Source organism: Lepidochelys kempii, chromosome 2, assembly GCF_965140265.1.
Source record: "Lepidochelys kempii isolate rLepKem1 chromosome 2, rLepKem1.hap2, whole genome shotgun sequence".
NCBI classification, from domain to species: Eukaryota; Metazoa; Chordata; order Testudines; family Cheloniidae; genus Lepidochelys; species Lepidochelys kempii.
Window position 1 is genome coordinate 143248180 of NC_133257.1, and position 18642 is coordinate 143266821.

The window sequence follows — 18642 nt, forward strand, 5'->3', positions numbered from 1 at the left end:
TTTGTTCCGACTGTAGGTAGAGTGATCCCCCTGGACATGGCCATCAGGCCGGGGTGTGCAAGAGAGAGCCTATGTTTAAGGCATCTTTTCTAGCCCCTCCCCCATTCAGGGTGAGCAGAGGTAATCCTGAAAAGGACTGCTCAGTCATGGGCGCAGCTACGGAATTGCGCTTTTGCGATTTCTGTCTCAAAATTCCAAATGCAAGACGACCAACACATGGCCGCTGCCTGCATGCAGATTTGTGACTAGGGACTCCAGATATCACTGCTCCTGTTCCCCACACCACTCATCCATCACCTCAGGACTTTGTTAGTAGGAGATGTTAACACCCTTGGCAGAGGTCTATGTGTGAAATATTTTAACATGGGGAGGCGGTGCACTGGCAGCAACCTCTCAAAACTTGAAAGGAAGGCGCCCTGGACTTGGTGGCAGGGACGTCCATGACAAACGGAGGTCTCCGTACTGTTGCCCTCACCTGCCTTCACAGCTGCAGAGAACTGACAGGTCCTCAAACACACCTGTTCCACTGTTGGGGTCTTGAAGTTTGGACCGCACTTCATTTGGAACCTCACTTCAGAACTGTTTGCCAAGAGTGACCCTCCCAGGACTATAAGACTCCGGACAACATAGTTCTGAGGGTCATTGGGATACACAAGCCTCTCCACCACAACAAGGTAACAGTTCAAGGAGACGACCACCTGACCTAAAGAATGATAATGTGACAATTTTAAAGGAAGCGGACAAGTCAATGTGTGGAAATTACCGAGGCATTGTTCTCCTCTCCATTGCTAGGAAGATCCTCACTCGCATCCTTTTGAACTGTCTCCTCCCTCTTGCAGAAGACATCCTTCCGGAATCCCAATGTGATTTCAGACCATGTTGGGACATCCACTGACATGATTTTTGTTTCTCAACAGATCCAAGAGAAATGTAGAGAACAACACCAGCCATTGTTTATGGCATTTATTGACCTAACTAAGTCCTTTGATTCCATCAATCATGAAGTCTTATGGAAGTTGCTGTCTAGGCTCGGTTGTTCATTGAAGTTCATTTGCATTCTCAGGCTACTTCATAATGGGATGACTGCCACCATCCAGTTTACCATCTGTACTGGTGTTAAGTAGTGCTGTGTTACTGCCCCAACCCTTTTTTCTGTCTTCCCATGATCTTGTTTCTTATTCATGACTTCCTTTCTTCTGGAATAGGGATTGAGTATCACATGGACGACTAGCTCTTCAACCTGTGATATCTTCATTCTAAAATTAAGGTCACCAGGACTGTTATTACCCACCTTCAGTATGCTGATGACTGTGCTATCCTCGTGCACACCAAGGCTGACTTGCAATCCACCCTAGATCTTTTCTCAGGTGACTATCATAGCCTCGAACTTTCCCTCAACATTGGGAAGACTAAAGTGGTCCACCAGCCTGCCCCAGCACAAGTTTCCCCCCTTCTCTCACAAATTGTCATCAGTGGTGAAAACGTTGGTAGCCACCTCTCCCAGATAGCCAATCTAGATGTGGAGATCAAACATAGGATCCATTGTGCCAGCTCATCCTTCAGAAAGTTGCTTCATCACGTCTTCATTGACGGAGATCTGCGGATGTAAACTAAGATCCCGGTCTATAATGCAGTAGTCATCCCCACTCTTCTTTGTGTGTGCAAGACATGGGTGACATACTGAAGCCATTTTAAGTGTCCGGAGTGATACCAACAACACTGCCGCAGGAAGATTCGCCATATCAGATGGGAAGACCATCGCACCAATGCCACCATTCTCTCTTCAGCTAATACCATCAGTGTTGAGGCGAAGATTATGAAACAACAACTTTGCGGGGCTGGTCATTGTGTGCGGATGACTGATACTCGTCTTCTGAAGCAAGTCATCTCTTCTCAACTTAGTCATGGTAAGAGGACTTGCGGGGGACAGAGGAAATGCTAGAGGACACCCTGAAAGTATCTTAAGAATGGAGGCCATGAATTGGGAAGAGCTGGCTGGCAATAGACTGCAATGGCGTTGCATCATACATCAAGCCTCAGCCCGTTTTGAAGAGAATGTCCTTGCTCAAGAAGCTGAGAAATGGCAGAGGAGGAAGGGAAAGCGTATAGCGTCCCAGCCAGCAGTTGTGCTCTCTCCAAGCAACCACCTCTCATATAGGTGGAAAAACCTGTAGAGCCCGGATTGAATTCTCAGCCATTTTTACTCTCATCAGTGACTCATGAGTTACTCTCATCCCCTGTCAGACGTCATCCTTGTATTGAGGGATAGCTGACGATGATGACGATTTTCAAAAGCACCTAAGTAGGTTATGCACCTAATTCTTATTGATTTCAATAGGAGTTAGGCACCTAACCTGCTTAGGCACCTTTTAAAATCCCACTAGCGTCTATCTGTATCTTTAGGTATCTAAATACCTTTTGAAAATCTAGCCCTTTAGCCACTTAATGGCCATGAGAAGAGCCTTAACTAAGGGCCTGCAGACTTGCTTCTTTTGGAGAATAGTCCGTGGAGAAACTTTTCACCTGGTACCAACTTTTGCACTAGGGAATAGAGAAAAAGTAGACCAAAACAGGGGAGCTATATTGAGAGAGAGGGGGAAAAGGAAAGAAAGAGAAGAAAATAGGGAGGGAACTGGAAGAGATAGAGGAAAAGAGAAGGTGATGGGAATGACCGAGAGAGGGAGAAGGGGGAGAAAGCAGAGAGACTGAGAACTAGAGACTTCACATAAAGGTAGAGAAAGAGAGGAAAGAAGTAGAGGATAGGGGGTGAAAATGTAAAGCAAAAGTAGATGAAAAAGGAGGGAGACAGAGAAGGATTAGGCAAAAAACAATCAGAAACAGGGAAATGCAGCAATGGGAAATGGCAGAGTCCTGGTGCAGAACTGTCACAAATAGGGGAATTTTTATTACCCACCCAAAGGGATGGGAACTACTGAGCTAGATATACGTGTAGGGAGTAGCATTATTTGGTTCGTTCAGGGATGGGGAATTATTTAATTCTGCATCTTTCTAACTAGGAGTTGTAGAATTAAGATATTAGGGTGTGGGTAATAGAATGGAGTGGCTTGCGGTTCGGGAGTTACGACATTTCAACTTACGATGCAATTTTCAGGAACTAATTGTGCCATAAGTCTGAGGACTGCCTGTATTTCATTTATGCTACAAAACGTAGTCTTTGTACAAGCACATGCTGGAAATTTTCAAGCTCTGTATTCAGTCATACAAATTCATCTGCTTGAGAACTCTATCTCATATTTTCTAGTGATTTCACACACAGTAACTTATAGCCATGTCTTTATCTTGTTCCATTCCCGATTCCCATCAAATTCAGTAGGAGCTTTAGGTGGTAACACATGGCAAGGTAAAGCTGTTAGCTTTTACTAAACAATAGATAAATGGGAAGTGCTTTAGCAACTCAGTAAATAAAATAAAAGGGTAGCCCTGAGGCACACATATTTGCTCTTGTTTAATTTCAGAAGGAGTTGACTGAGTTTATAATGTTTTCATTATAAACATTATTGTAGGTTAAAAGCATAGTGTGAAAATATTTTTTTAAATGAAAATTTCAGTCCTGATATAGGTGATCACAACTGCACTGACTTCAAAAATGTGATGTCTGTTTGTCAGAGGACTTCAATTCACCTGGATTTGTGAATACTCAGCAGCTTTGAAAAAACAGGCTATAGGTGCCCAAAATTAGAAGTAAATTTTGAAATGTCCCTTAATATTTAGCCTAAAGACTCTCTCTGAGTCAGTGACAGAGCTCAGAATAGAAGCCAAGAACCTTGAATGCCAGGCTCTGTTCTAACCACATACCTTTTTAGTAAATTATTGCTTTACTGCTATTTAAAGCACTAGTAAAAAATTTCTTTCTTTTTCTTTTTCACCCTAGAAATTACCTCTTCAGGTTACATCTTGAGGATCTATCTCTAATCCAGGTATGTGCAATATATTTTTCTGTCTGTCTCAATTAGTTCCTGGTTTTGATTTGATGAAAAAGATGTTTCAAAGCTGTTAATCAAGGTATTCAGATGCTTCACAGGTACAGCAGACTGAATGGCTATTTTTGTCATCTTTGTTGCCCCTCATTATGTAAATCACATTACTCATTTTAATCCAGATTAGCCTTTGTCCTGGGCCATACAGTCCTGCTGTTATCTCACTATCTACTGTGATTTTAGTGAGAGTTAATATTTACAAAATGGAGGATGGGGAGAGAAATGGTTGCTGTACTGCAGAAGTGGTCTGACTTGCAACTGAGCACCCTGCTATGGTTTTGTTGTGAAACTCTCTTAAGAATCCATTATCCCTGTTTGAAAAGCATCTGTCCTTTCTTTGTAATTGTAAATGAAGGAGTGTACTCACATTTGCTAAGGAACAGCAAACAGCAAGGGAAAAACAAGGGTTGTGATAAACAAATACAAACTAATCTGCTTGCCTTATTTAATACAGCTAATTGCTTTTCAAAGTTATTAGAGCTTGAAATCCAAGTCTTCAGGCTTCAAGAAAAGATTAGAAAAAAACTCAGAGTAATTAATTTCCCCCCTGAACTTTGTAAGGACATAGGAAGTGTCCACATTCAGAATTTGTCATGTATCTGAGCCTTATATTCACACTGGCCTCTGAATCTCTTTACTTTTTACAGCAGTACTGCAGTATTCTTTCCATGCACACACTGCCAAAGCAAAAGTATTTGTCATCCTTTTTGAGTTCTTGGCTCTAAAAATTGTTTTACTGAATTTGATTTAAATTGGCTGATGTGTTACGATACGGAAATACAAAATGTGTGCCTGATGTTCATAAGCTTTTCGAGTGATCCTGGACCCAGTTTCAAGCATATCTGGGCTACTTTATGTTTTCACTTTGAAATCACATTATTGTAAATCCCAATAGTTAAAAAATCATGAGATTATCTGTCTTAAAAATATTTCTGGTTTTTATGCTTCATATTTTCAAGCTTCTCTCCACAATCATGAGAGCTAGAAACTTAAAAAAGAACCCTGAGACTCACATAAGCAAATGAGTACAGGAACAGGGGGTTAAAGAAAAATGCCAAATATCACAAGATTTGTGATAAAATCACAAGACTTGGCAACACTAATTAATCAATCATACTGAAACTCAGTGCAGTTCTCTTATGGTTTTATTGAGGTTTCATAATTGTCACAAAAATCTTCATCAGCTTTCATGTTGAGAGTTCTTCTTGGCTTCTGTCTTAGCTAGCTGGGCACTATGTTGTGCCACTGTTGATGTCATCAATGACATCATGAGGATGTCTGCCATCAATATTGCAGCCAACAGACTGAGCAGTTCCTGGAATCTTCTTAATAGTTCCAGAGAGCTCCTGGGTGGCAGGCAGGGGGAGCCCACAAAAATCAAAATGAAAGAATGAAACTCTAAGTGACTGAACATTTTGAAACTTTACATAATGGCAGAAATTTTTTTTCTCCTAACCTGTCAATTTTACATCTTTGCTTTCACACAGTTGTTGTTATAATAATGACACAAAAACTTCAATCTAATTTTCTTTCCTGCTTTGATCACTTTGGTTACTTTACAAGAACCAGCCTTCGTAAGAACATGCATCTGGTTTACAGCTAATAATCTACATTTTCACATCTGGAAGAGGGTATGTTCAGTAATATCTAGCAGTAAGAAGTCTGCAGTGTAGCACACTAAGAACACAAAGGGGATGGAGACGATCCAGCCCAGAGATCTATTGTTAATTATTTTGGAAAATTTCTCAAGATCTATCTTTATGTTGTCTCTTTTCTGAGGGAAGAGGAAAATAGCTGAATCTTCCTCACTCACAGGAGATACTACAGGCATCAGAACAGAGATGAATATTCCAATTCACCACCTGTTTCATCAGTTTCTGAACAGATTGTTATAGCTTTGTTTATTTTGTGAGAATTGGCTCAAAGTTTTTGTTTGTTTTTCAGCCTAAACTAACTTGTCAATTTATTTTGACCTACTAATTGGAAGTGTTTATCTAAGAATCTGGTAAAGAGTAGAGAGTGCTGAGATTTAGATCTTGATCCTTTAGGCTAATGCACATGAATAACTTTGTGCACATGCCTGAGTACTCCCAAAAGCTTCAGTGGGACTACACATGTACTTTGCTTTGCAGGACTGGGCCCTTAGGTAGGGCCACACATTGTTATCACAAATGTCCAGAGTTTCAGACTAAGGGCAGGTCTACACTTAAAACCCTACAACGGCACTTCAGTGAAGATGCTACTATGCTGATGGGAGAGCTTCTTCCATCGGGGTAGTTAATCTACCTCTGTGAGAGGCAGTAGCTACATCAGCAGGAGAAGCCCTCCCATTGACATAGCTCTGTGTATACCAGGGGTTAGTTTGGATAACTGTGTTGCTCGAGGATGTGGATTTTTCACACCCCTGAGCAATGTAATTATACCAACGTAAGTTTGTAGTGTAGACCTGGCCTAAGTTTAAAGAAATGATAATAGCCATTTAGCAACAGCAAGATAAGAGCTGGAATTCTTGGATTTAAATTTGTCTTTAAACTTATAAAATAGAAATTTTATCATTACAAAGTGCCATTTTATAATAACAATAATTATTTTTAAAATCATTAATACAATAAAATAACTACACCCTGTTTCATGCAATTGCCTAATAAATTTGCAAAGGATACATTCACATTTATTGGTTAAAAAGAAATATTATGTATTGATTAGAGAGGAAATCTTTATATAGGGTGCATTCTATTTATTATCCTTCATTAAAAACTCCATTTGAAATGTAAATCTCCACCGAGGAAATGAAAAGCAGGTTAACATTTATCAAAAAGGTAGCACTTCCATTAGAGCAGAGAGCCCTAACATCTTGTAAAAGTGATCGTTAGAATTAGATTGCTGACACATTGAAACTGCCATCTAATGTCAGGGTTCTGTGCTCTCCTTTAGAGGAAAGTCCTATTGTTTGGGTTAGCAACTTTACTATGAAAATGTCTATAGTGAACCAGAAAGCTTATGTTCAAATAGATTTGTTAGTCTCTAAGGTGCCACAAGTACTCCTTTTCTTTTTGTGGATACAGACTAACACGGCTGCTACTCTGAAACCTAGCATTTGACATGTCTCAGCAGTTCTCTTTGTGAAGGGGATAAAGAGGAGTTAAAAAGGCTGAAAGCCCTTTAATCTCCTGCCAGGGAAGCATATAAGTAAAATAAGTTCAAAGCTGACTCTTGGAACAATGACTGTATGGTGATTATGGATTAGGAAAAAAAGTCTTACAAGGCACTAGTTGTAGGATGGTATTTCACTCCTCAGAACAGGACATAACATTTATAGGCCTCATTATTACAAAGGTTACTTATACTGTACCCTTTTAAAAACAATTTTTTAACCCTTGTGGAATTTTGTCCTTAAAGGTAAAAACTTTTGGCAAAAGAAATCTACTGGACATCACCTCTCTCTCTCTCCTGTGTATATATACTGACTGTATATATAGCTATCTAGGCAGCACTAAGTCAGTCTAATGGGTATTTTTCACATAGTGTTGAAAAGTTGTAAATCCACATAACTGTGCAAGTAATAATAGGTGTCAGAAGTCAAGAGGGGATGTTAGTAAGAAATGTCTTGACTATATAACATTTTTTTTCAAGAGAGTTCATTTTAAAAATAAATGAATATGGTGCCTCTCTTGAGCTCATAGATCTGTGGGTGTTCTGCAAATGAACACAGAGTAATTTGATGGTGAAGTCATAAAGATGTTCTCCTTTAAGCAGTTGTGAGACTGAACAGAGGGCACAAACATTTGTAGCCATTATCAACATTTCTGTTGGATCTATTGAAAGTGAAATACAGTAAATGGCTTGTAAAATTTTACGATGTTTGTGACATGTAGATGTATTTAAAAATATATGACCTATAAAGCCCTAAATGGCTCAAGATCTACCTACCTGAGAAATTGCCTTTCTCATCCATTTGGTACTGGCCTTATGGCAGGGTGTTATCCTTGAACGACCCTCAGTTTTGGAATCCACTCCCCCTAATCTGAAATACCCCAGATTTGCTGACCACAAGGCCTGTCTATTCAGGGTTGCCAGTTCTCACTATTTTATCATGAGTGTCATGATATTTTTATTAAGGTCACACCTCCTAGAGTTATGTGCGCTGAATAGCTCAGTGTTCATTTTTTTAAAAGTAAGGTTTTAACCCTCATGATGGTTTGGAAACATGACCCAAGTGTACCCTAAAGTGTACCCTCAAAAGCAAGGCAAATAAAAAGTACTATTTTTTTTTAAACCTCATTGGGTTAAAAACAATGTCATGATTTTGGAGGCCTGAATCAAGATTTTAGAATGCTTGGATTGATGACGCTGGCATTTTGAGAGGCAGAGACCAGACTGGGCCAATATCTGTGGGAAAGGATGTTGTGTGGGAGAGGAACTGCTTTAGAGGCTGACTGTTATTGTTGTGGACTGCTGCTGGGTTTTGTTTTGACTGACTGTATTTTTAAACTTTGGCAGAAGCTCTTAGAACATAGGAAAAGTTCTTTTTTGAATGGGTTGATAATAAAAATAGTAATTAATGCTTACAGCTTAGATTAAATAGTGAAGTTTATTGGATATAAGTATTTTTGGGGTGTACACCTGAAGCTTTTACACAGTATTAACCCAGGCAGAAATCCCATTGAAATTAAGGTCTTCAGGACTGGAGCCTTCATTTTTGCAAGTAAATGTGTGCCTGTATAGCTTGAAATAGTTGACAAATAGAAGATATGCCTTTTGGAAAACTTCTTATAGAGAATGTCATTCTTTAAGAGTATAGTGTTTTCTTTAAATGGAATTAAATGTTTATGAAAGATGCCAGAGACCTGATGCAGGAGAAAGTACCCTCCATGAGAAAAGTTTTGGAAAATACCTGCTACTTGTTGCACTCTGAAGACATAGTATTTGCTCTTTAGACATATTTTTATGAACCTGAGGGTGTTTATCACTGGTACGGGTGATTTGGCATAAACCAGAGAGGGTGGGAATCCATTAAACACCAAGAACTAACTCCAGCCCTCCTTTCAGTTTTGTGACAGAATTTTAACAAAGGCTTCCCAAGAGCCCTTTCCAGCATATCACTATTTTCCAGCATATCAGCACTGCTGACCAGGCCGCTAAAAGGCTGGTTGATTGTGTAGCAGGGCCAAGGCAAGCTCCCTGCCTGCTGTGGCTCTGCACGGCTCCTGGAAGCAGTGGCATGTCCCTCCCTGGCTCCTACACGTAGGGGCATCCAGGGGGCTCTGCACTTTGCCCCCACCCCAAGTGCCAGCTCTGCAGCTCCCATTGGCCAGGAAATGGGGCCAATGGGAGCTGCGGGGGCAGCGCCTTGGCCGCATCTCTGCATAGGAGTCAGAGGGGGGGCATGACGCTGCTTCTGGAAGCTGCTTGAGGTAAGCGTCTCTCGGAGCCAGCACCCCTGCTCCCCTCTCGTGCCCCAAACCCCTGCCCCAGCTCTGATCCCCCTCCCTCCCTCGAACCCCTCGATCCCAGTCCAGAGTACCCTCCTGCACCCCAAACCACTCATCGCTAGCCAGAGCCCTCACCCCCCAATCCCTGCACCCCAACCCTGTTCCCCAGCCTGGAGCCCCCTCCCACACCCTGAACCCCTCATTTCTGGCCTCACCCTGGAACCCGTACTCCCAGCCCACAGCCCGTACATCCTTCCACACCCCAAGCCCCTGCCTCAGCCTGGAGTCCCCTCCTGCACCCCAAATTCCTCATCCCTGGCCCCACCCCAGAGCCTGCATCCCTAGCCACAGCCCTCACCCCCTCTTGCATCCCAAACCACTGCCTCTGCCCGCAGCCCCCTCCTGCACCCTGAACTCCTCATTTCTGGCCCTACCCTGGAGCCCACAGCCCCACCTGGAGCCCTCACTCCCTCCTGTACCCCAACACCTGAGCCAGCCTGGTGAAAATGAGTGAGTGAGTGAGGGTGGGGAGAGCGAGTGACGGGGGGTGGGGGGGGTGGAGTGAGTGGGGGTGGGGCCTCAGAGAAGGGGTGGGGCAGGGCCTCAGAGGAGGGGTGGAGCAAAGGTGTTCGGTTTTGTGCCAGTAGAAAGTTGGCAACCCTGATCAGTATGATGAAAGAATATGGGGAGAACTCTGTGATGAGACCTTGGAGATTGTTTGTCTCCCTGAGCCTTCCTTCTGTATAGCTTTCCACAGACACTGTTCCTTTTCCTCCCACCCCTTTTTGAATCCTTAGAGTCAGAGTTTGTAACTATCTTCCTGTTATGAACATAAGGATGGCCATACTGCCTCAGATCAATGGTCCATCTAGCCCAGTATCCTGTCTTCTGACAGCAGCTTGTGCCAGATGTTTCCGAGGGAACGAATGAATAAACAGAACAGGGCAATCATCGAGTAACCAGTCTCCTGTCGTCCAGTCACAGCTTCTTTCAGTTGAAGGTTTAAGGACATCCAGAGCATGAGCTTGCGTCCCTGACCTTAGCTAATAGCCATTGATAGACCTGTTCTCCATGAACTTATCTAATTTTTTTTAATTTAGTTACACTTTTGGCCTTCATAACATCCCTTGACAGTGAGTTCCACAGGTTGACTGTGCACTGTGTGAAGAAGTACTTCCTTATGTTTGTTTAAAACCTTCTGCCTACTAATTTCATTGAATAAGCCCTGGTTCTTGTGTTGTTTGAAGGGGTAAATAACACTTCCTTATTTACTTTCTGCACATCATTCATGATTTTATAGCCCTCTATCATGTCACCATAGTTGTCTCTTTTCTAAGATGAACATTCCCAGTCTTTTTAATCTCTTTTCATATGGAGGCTGTTCCATACCCCTAATCATTTTTGTTGCCCTTCTCTGTACTTTTTCCAATTCTAATATATCTTTTTTGATGCAAAGAATTAATTTAGCTTTTCTGCAACAGTCTCGTTTTCCTTGAGTGCTCTTTTAACACCTCAATCATCCAGTGGCCCCACTGATTGTTTGGCAGGCTTCCTGCTTCTCATGTATTAAAAAAAAATGTTTGCTTTCGTTTTTGTGTCTTTTGCTGGTTGGTCTTCAAATTCTTTTTTGGCCTTCCTGATTATATTTTTATCCTTGACTTTCCAGAGTTTCTACTCTTTTCTATTTTCCTCAATAGGATTTGACTTCCAAATTGTTGTTGCCTCAACAATGTATTACATATAAACTAAGAAATACAATCCTAAAGCAATTATTCTATCCAGAAATTTCAAAATCAGTTTTACTTCTATTCTGGGGATCACAAAAGCCTTCATTTCTACTGATGTTATACTGAATTTAACCTTTTACATTTTAAACATTTTTCAGTTACTATATGTACCAACTAATTTCAGTAGGAATTCAGAGATAAAAATAGGGAAATTGCTCTTTAATAATTTCATCTCCTTAATTTGTCAAGTTGCCAACTAAATAAAACACCTTGATGATGATTCTTGGTCACTCAATTATTTTTTCTTGTGTGTGTTACTTAGTTGGCGACTGTACTTATGGGTGTCTGTGATCACAGATAAAATACATGCAAGGAATCTGCTGATTTATCATTCTGCCTGAGGGCTTACCTAGTCACAGTATGATTCTTGACATCCCATCTCAAGACTTTGGGTTTGAAAACTACTTTAGGGTCCCCAATTTAAACTCCAGTCCAACTGGGACAAATGTTATGGTCGTCTTATCTCTGAAATCTACTCAAGGAGAGTACCTCTCTGTGCTTTCCTTTGCAGAAGGGAATGTCAGCCACCTATGCAGTTACATTCACCTCTGCATTGTACCCCACACTGCTCCCTTCATGAGGTCAGGAATCTATGAATGAGGAGGAGATAAGCAGGAGGAGGGCTGGGATAGGTGGGCTTCACAAGATCTTCCCCAAACACTAGTGAATCCTCAAATCTGGTAATGATGTTTGTGGCTGCCCTGAGCTATCTGTGCCCCCTTCACAAAGTAATCACCACCATCCCCTTTTTGGGAGTTCCAGGGGAGATGGAGCAAGGAAAGCTCTGGCAGCATAGGTACACTACAGCTGCATTCCCAAGGAGAAGGGTTTGGGTACTGAGCAATGGATGATAGAGCGGGAGCAAAGACATGGGATCTCTGCTCCTTTAATGAAGAGCAGTAAATCTTAAGGTTAACCCCCTTGCTTCTTCCACGGGGTGGGTCTGAAGAGAGGTTAAAACAAAGCAAAACCCTCTATATAATATCTGTAATCACAGTGCCTGTTTGTCAGTTCTGTATGTAGAATTTCTCTTTACAGATGTGATGTTTGCTTGTACATGAGGTGAAAAACTAATTAAACTGGAGGTAACTGAAATGTTAGAGATGAATTCAAAAGGTTTTGTTTTGCTTGTTATAACAAAAATATTTGTTCATCGAACAAAACTTGTGAGCAAAATTCATAATTTCATTGAAGCCAGTGGAGTTTCACCATGAATGAATCTGATCATAAGTGAATGTAGCTCAGGGCTAGCTAAACCTTATCCAAATGGCCACATTAGCCCACAGGATACACCTAATTTACATAAAATATACTATCTTGAAGCTATCCTAGTATTTATTTACAAGTATGGCCTGTGGAAACTAAATCCCACCATGCAATGCTCCTTGTCTACTGAAGATGAAGTGTTGTATGCTGAGACCTGTAGTCTCCACAGACTGCACCCACATATTGATATAGAGAGTGGCTATTACTGTAAAACACTATTCGTCACATTTGGCTTATGGCCTGCATTTTGGCTCAGTGCATCCTATGGGTGCCCAAAGTGAAAGTTATACCTTGTACAAAAAGATTTTGACACATGGTACTGGAGAGTATTTTCAGTGTGAATGTCTGAGTTGATGTGCAGTCCCCCTTGTGAAATATTACTCTGTACAGTCTACAGACTAGAAGGACAGTTTTATTGATGGATTTCCCCCCACTTGTTATTCATTTACACTTGGCTTCTAGGTAATCTGGAAGCTGAAATTCATCACTTAAATTTGAAAAGAGAGTAACTGTGAAACCAAAGAATATTGATAAACTGGCAGGGCTCTGCTGCTACCTTGGTTTATCTGTTGGTGTCAGCATTTTGTGAGGGAGGTAAGAAGAAAAAGAAAGCAGGGCATTGTTCGTCATTTATTCACTCAATCTGTCATAGATTTGTGCCAGTACTGAAATATAAACACAAGTAGATTTCTAAACAAATGAGTCTGAACACATCCATTTATCCAAGAGAAGTTTAGCTTTTTTAATTCCTGTCTCACATTGTCAACTTGTATTTGCTGTTGGTGTACATAAATTTTCCATTCTTGTTCTGGCAATGCAGAAGGTAAAATAGGTTCTGAAATTTTTCATTTCACCTACAGTAAAGTTTAGTTTTTCTTTTTTTTTTTAATGTAAAGTACTTGTACTTATGGTCCAAGATAAAGTGGACGTCAAGGTCACCTGGACATACCAGGTTTAGTTTAGTGACAAACTTAGAAGAAAGCAAAATCAGTATGCGCATACATTTTACAGTATACACACAAAAAGGGCCTGATTGATTTTACAGAGATGTAACTCAATTGACTTCACTGGATTTATTTTTGATTTACACTTGTGTAAATGAGGGTCATCCAGCCGCATACTATTGCATACAATATAAATAAATGTGTCTGAGGCCAATTTTCAAACCACCTGTATCTTTTTTTTTTTTTTTTACAGAACGTAGCACTAATGCTTACATCTTCACTGAGTTGTGTGATACTGATGTGGCTGTGGTATAGCAGCAATAATCAGCAGATATTAATTGTTTTTTTTAAATAAGTTTTGGCAAGAGCGCTGCTCTTCTCCAATTACCCAGAAGTCTTTTTTAAAAAAAAAAATAACAAATAGCTGATTTTCCCTGCTTCTGCAACAGAGCCACATTGTTTGTGAGCAAGGCAGTACTTGTTCGGGCACTTGGGCCATCCTTTGAGAAGTGGGCTCTTTGTTCAAAAAGTGTAATAGGGAAGATAGTGAGAAAAGAGCAGAAAATATTAACGTCTAGGCGGAAAGCAGGTCCCCTGCTCACTTAACACAATATGCATGTGTGGAGTGGTTACTACAGCAGTAGCTTATGCGCTTGTGCCGCTCAGTGCTTATGCCCCCAACGTGTGGCTATTAAGGAACCTTTTACAGACACTGACATGGAGCTATACTGTACATGCTTGCTTGCGATTTTTTTCCGGGCACTGATCCTATTTCATACATCCTGCTGACCATTTCTAAAAAAGATCATCGCAGGGATCACAAAGGCCTTTATTTTCCAATCTTGTACAGATTCATTCAACAACTCTAGTAGATGAATTAATATTTACACTTTCAGATGCTTCCAATCATAGAAGATTAATTCAACAGATGCTTCTACAGGTATTGGACAAGCCCTGTCCAGAACTGTAGTTTTGACCAGAGTTGGGCATAAGTGCTGGAACTCGGGCTGCGGGGGGTGCTGCAGCACCTCCTGACTTGAAGTGGTTTCCATTATATACAAGTTTACAGTTTGGTTCCGTGGCTCTCAGCATCCCCACAATAAACATGTTCCAGCACCCTCAGAGATAGGAAGCCAGACCTTGATCTATACTAGTGATGGTGAGCCAAAGTTCTTCAGAGTTTAATTCAGATATCCTTATCCAGATCTTTTGAGGACATTCTTCCTCCACTTTTCCCCCACCACTCCTTCTTGTTTTGAGGAGGCTTCTGCCTCTCCTCCAGTGTTGACATCAGCTTTTGGAGCAAATCATTTTACCCATCCGTAATGGTAATACAATATGATGAGATACTGTCAGGTGCTCTAAATCATGTCAAAATGTGAAACTCATTTTGTTTCTTAAAATTGAAAACCTATATGTGATTTAAAATGTCATATATTGAATGTATGAATGATTTTCCTATAATAAATCATTCAACAACAACAATGTTTTAGGAATTATTTGTAGGCAGACAAGGTGAAAACATTTTATTTAAATAATGAAAGGAGAGGTCACAATGTATCAAAAGCATCTACATTATTTCTTGTTGAGTTCTGCTTCATATCTGGGATTATTTGAGTTACACAGGGATTCAATATAGTGAATAAATACTGCATAATATTAGAGAAATAGCTGCCCTTGAAAAGCAGATAGTGCAAAATGTTGCATTCCTCTCAGATGGGGTGGCTTACTATGAACAAATAACACCAGTGCTCTGCATACCTGTTTGTGTCTGGGTACAATCAGAATATTAATTATGATCTTCATAATGCTGTAGGGCCCTCCTTGTGTGTTTCGTTGTAGCTGAGATCTGCTGTGTTGCTCTTGTTGCCCATGCCTGAGTTCCTGCTTTATAGTACCTGTGGCCAAGCATTCTTAGTTTTGTGCCCTCACTTTCAAACCTGCCCCATGTGACAGTCTGCCTAAAATGGACTTTGGTAATGTTCAGGGCACAGTGGAAGGCATTTTTATTTAATCAGGTTTTTAACTAGTTTAGAAATGTCACCAGTCACTATCAGAGCAAGAATGTCCCATTAAAAGATCAGGGTGTGGATTATTTTTGAGTCATGTGTTAGGTGGATTCCAAAATTTATCTATTTTTTTTCTTTAAGTATTGCATAGCACCCAGATACTAGAGTACAGCCATTTTGTACAATGTATAAATATACTAATAATTTCTACTCAGGAACTGATATGATTAATACCTGAGAATGCATGGCTAAACGTGAAAGCTAATAATGTTTGAAAAACACAAGAAATACTGTGCATGTGAAAACATGCATGTACATACACGTATATCTTCCATACTCATTTTACAACTATTATAGTCTTCTAAAATTGCATTTATTTAGGTCATATGGTGTATGCTTTCCCTTCAGAGTTAAAATTCCACTGATTTGTATGTTACTGTTGGAGGAATTCTGTGCGAAAAATTTTAAAATTCTGCATTTTTATTTGTCAAAATAACATAACGTAATCACACCAGTTTCAATTATTTTGGTAATTTATTTCAAAATACTGTCAGCAAATATGTCTGTAACAATACAGACAACAACAAAAAATTCCCTCAGAAGTAGAGAATACCATAGGACAACCCAGTTCCTGTTTCTCTGCTATGCTTTTGTGCAGCGTCTCAGTCTGGGTGTGTCACATGTGCCAGCTGGACATATCTTGGGGTAAAACTCTGCCTCTCCATCTGAGACACCCATACCTCCTACCCACAGGAGCCCAGCTGTGGGGCACTCCGCCCAGCCCAGACACCTGCATCTCCTATCCCCCAGAGCCAAGGCATCCAGAGAGAGAAACAGCCTGATGTTGGGTCCTGGGCTTTTATGAAGTTTCCTGCATGCCACCTCCTTCCTTCAGGACTTGCTGGGAACCACACCTGCTAAGAACCCTCCAGTTCACCCTCCCTCTCCCCGTGGCAGTGTCCTGTGCTTGAGAGCTGGGCTCTGCTGGGTCCAGCTGCCCCTAGTGGTGGCCAGAAACTCCGCAGCACCAATTCTTCAGGGGAAATTAAATTCTGCGCAGAACAGTAATGCTGCACAAATTCTGCATTGTGCAGTGGTGCAGAATTCCCCCAGGAGTAATACATGCACTTGTCATGGAGAATAAACCTATGTAATTTCTCAAATTCAAGAAATTGGAAATATATGGGATTTAAAAAAAAAGTTAAACCGTATTAATTTTTGCCATTGTATTTTGCTAATATTTGAGCAACATAAAGCATAACATGCTGCAGACTTTTATAGTGACAAGAATGAGTTTAACATTTGTATTTAGTTGTTTATAGAAGAGCCACCATACTGAGACATAAAGAGACTGAAGGCTATGTAGCCACTAGTATGCATTCTAATACAAGGCTTCTCAGTTGACTCACCGTATGTTGATTGTGGTCCATCACAGGATTAATTCTAGACCTACATTTATTTGCTGTACATGAGATTTGCTGGTTTCAGCACAAGCTTCCTGATTCCACAATTCTGGATCATCACGAGATGCTTCCTTTTGGTCCTGGGAAATTATTTATTGTGTGCTATAAATCTAAAGAATCATTCTAATACTTTATTGCCTGTCAGCTATGTTGTTCTATGAGTTAAAATAAGGAATAAAACACAAAAATTAGAAATCCTAGGTCATTATGGAAACCCTGGAACTCTCAAATGTACAGTGTCTATAACGTGATCTGTTCTCATCCTTTGATAACAAAGATATTTAGGGTAATTCAGCTTGAAATTAACCATAGAAGTAATCTTTCCAAACAAAGGCCTGGTCTACACTACGAGTTTATGTCGAATTTAGCAGCGTTAAATCAAATTAATCCTGCTCCTGTCCACACAACGAAGCCATTTTTGTCGACAAAAAGGGCTCTTAAAATTGATTTCTGTACTCCTCACCGACGAGGGGATTAGTGCTGAAATCAACATCGCTGTTTCGAATTAGGATTAGTGTTGAAGCAATTCGACGGTATTGGCCTCCAGGAGCTATCCCACAGTGCATTATTGTGACTGCTCTGGACAGCACTCTGAACTTGGATTCACTGGGCAGGTGTACAGGAAAAGCCCTGGGAACTTTTGAATCTCATTTCCTATTTGGCCAGGTGAGCTCATCAGCATAGGAGATCATGCAGAGCTCATCAGCACAGGTAACCATGCAGTCCCAGAATCGAAAAAAGAGCTCCAGCATGGACCGAACAGGAGGTACTGGATGTGATCGCTGTATGGGGAGATGAATCCGTGCTATCAGAACTACGTTCCAAAAGAGGAAATGCCAAAACATTTCAAAAAATCTGCAAGGCCATGATGGACAGAGGCTTCAGCAGGGATGCAACACAGTGCCATATGACACTTAAGGAGCTCAGACAAGCATACCAGAAAACCAAAGAATCAAATGGATGCTCTAGGACAGAGACCCAGACATGCCGCTTCTACGCTGAGCTGCATGCAATTCTAAGGGGGCCGCCACCACTACCCCACCCCTGTCTGGGGACTCCAATGATGTGGTACTCTCCACCATGCCTGAGGATTTTGCGAACAGGGAAGATGAGGAGGAGGAGGACGAGCTTGAGGAGAGCACACAGCACACCATTCTCCCCAACAGCCAGGATCTTTTTATCACCCTGACTGAAATAGCCTCCCAACCCAACCAAGCTGGAGAAGGGACCTCTGGTGAGTGTACCTTTTTAAATATAATACATGTTTTAAAAGCAAGCGTTTTTTAATGATTAATTTGCCCTGAGGACTTGGGATGCATTCGTGGCCAATACAGCTACTGGAAAAGTCTGTTAACGTGTCTGGGGATGGAGCGGAAATCCTCCAGGGACATCTCCTTGAAGCTCTCCTGGAGGTACTCTAAAAGCCTTTGCAGAAGGTTTCTGGGGAGAGCAGCCTTATTCTGTCCTCCATGGTAGGACACTTTATCATGCCATGCTAGTAGCAAGTAATCTGGTATCACTGCATGACCAAGCCTAGCAGCATATGGTCCCGGTGTTTGCTGGTATTCAAGCAACATCCGTTCTTTATCTCTCTGTGTTATCATCAGGAGAGTGATATAATTCATGGTAACCTGGTTGAAATATGGGAGTTTAATCAAGGGGACATTCAGAGGTGGCTGTTCCTACTGGGCTGTTTGCCTGTGGCTGAAAAGATATCCTCCCTGCAGTTAGTGAAGCGGTTGC

The 18642-nt window shown here is 41.1% G+C and overlaps 1 protein-coding gene across 4 annotated transcripts in view; it reads left to right on the plus strand.

The window, feature by feature from the left end:
• SEMA5A (semaphorin 5A) overlaps nucleotides 1-18642 on the plus strand; it is a 655298-nt gene that overhangs the window by 280581 nt on the left and 356075 nt on the right. For all 4 annotated transcript variants that reach the window (XM_073332372.1, XM_073332370.1, XM_073332373.1 and 1 more), the window contains exon 4: nucleotides 3893-3938. In XM_073332372.1, coding sequence (XP_073188473.1) covers nucleotides 3893-3938 — 46 coding nt within the window. The remainder of the gene's footprint in view (nucleotides 1-3892; nucleotides 3939-18642) is intronic.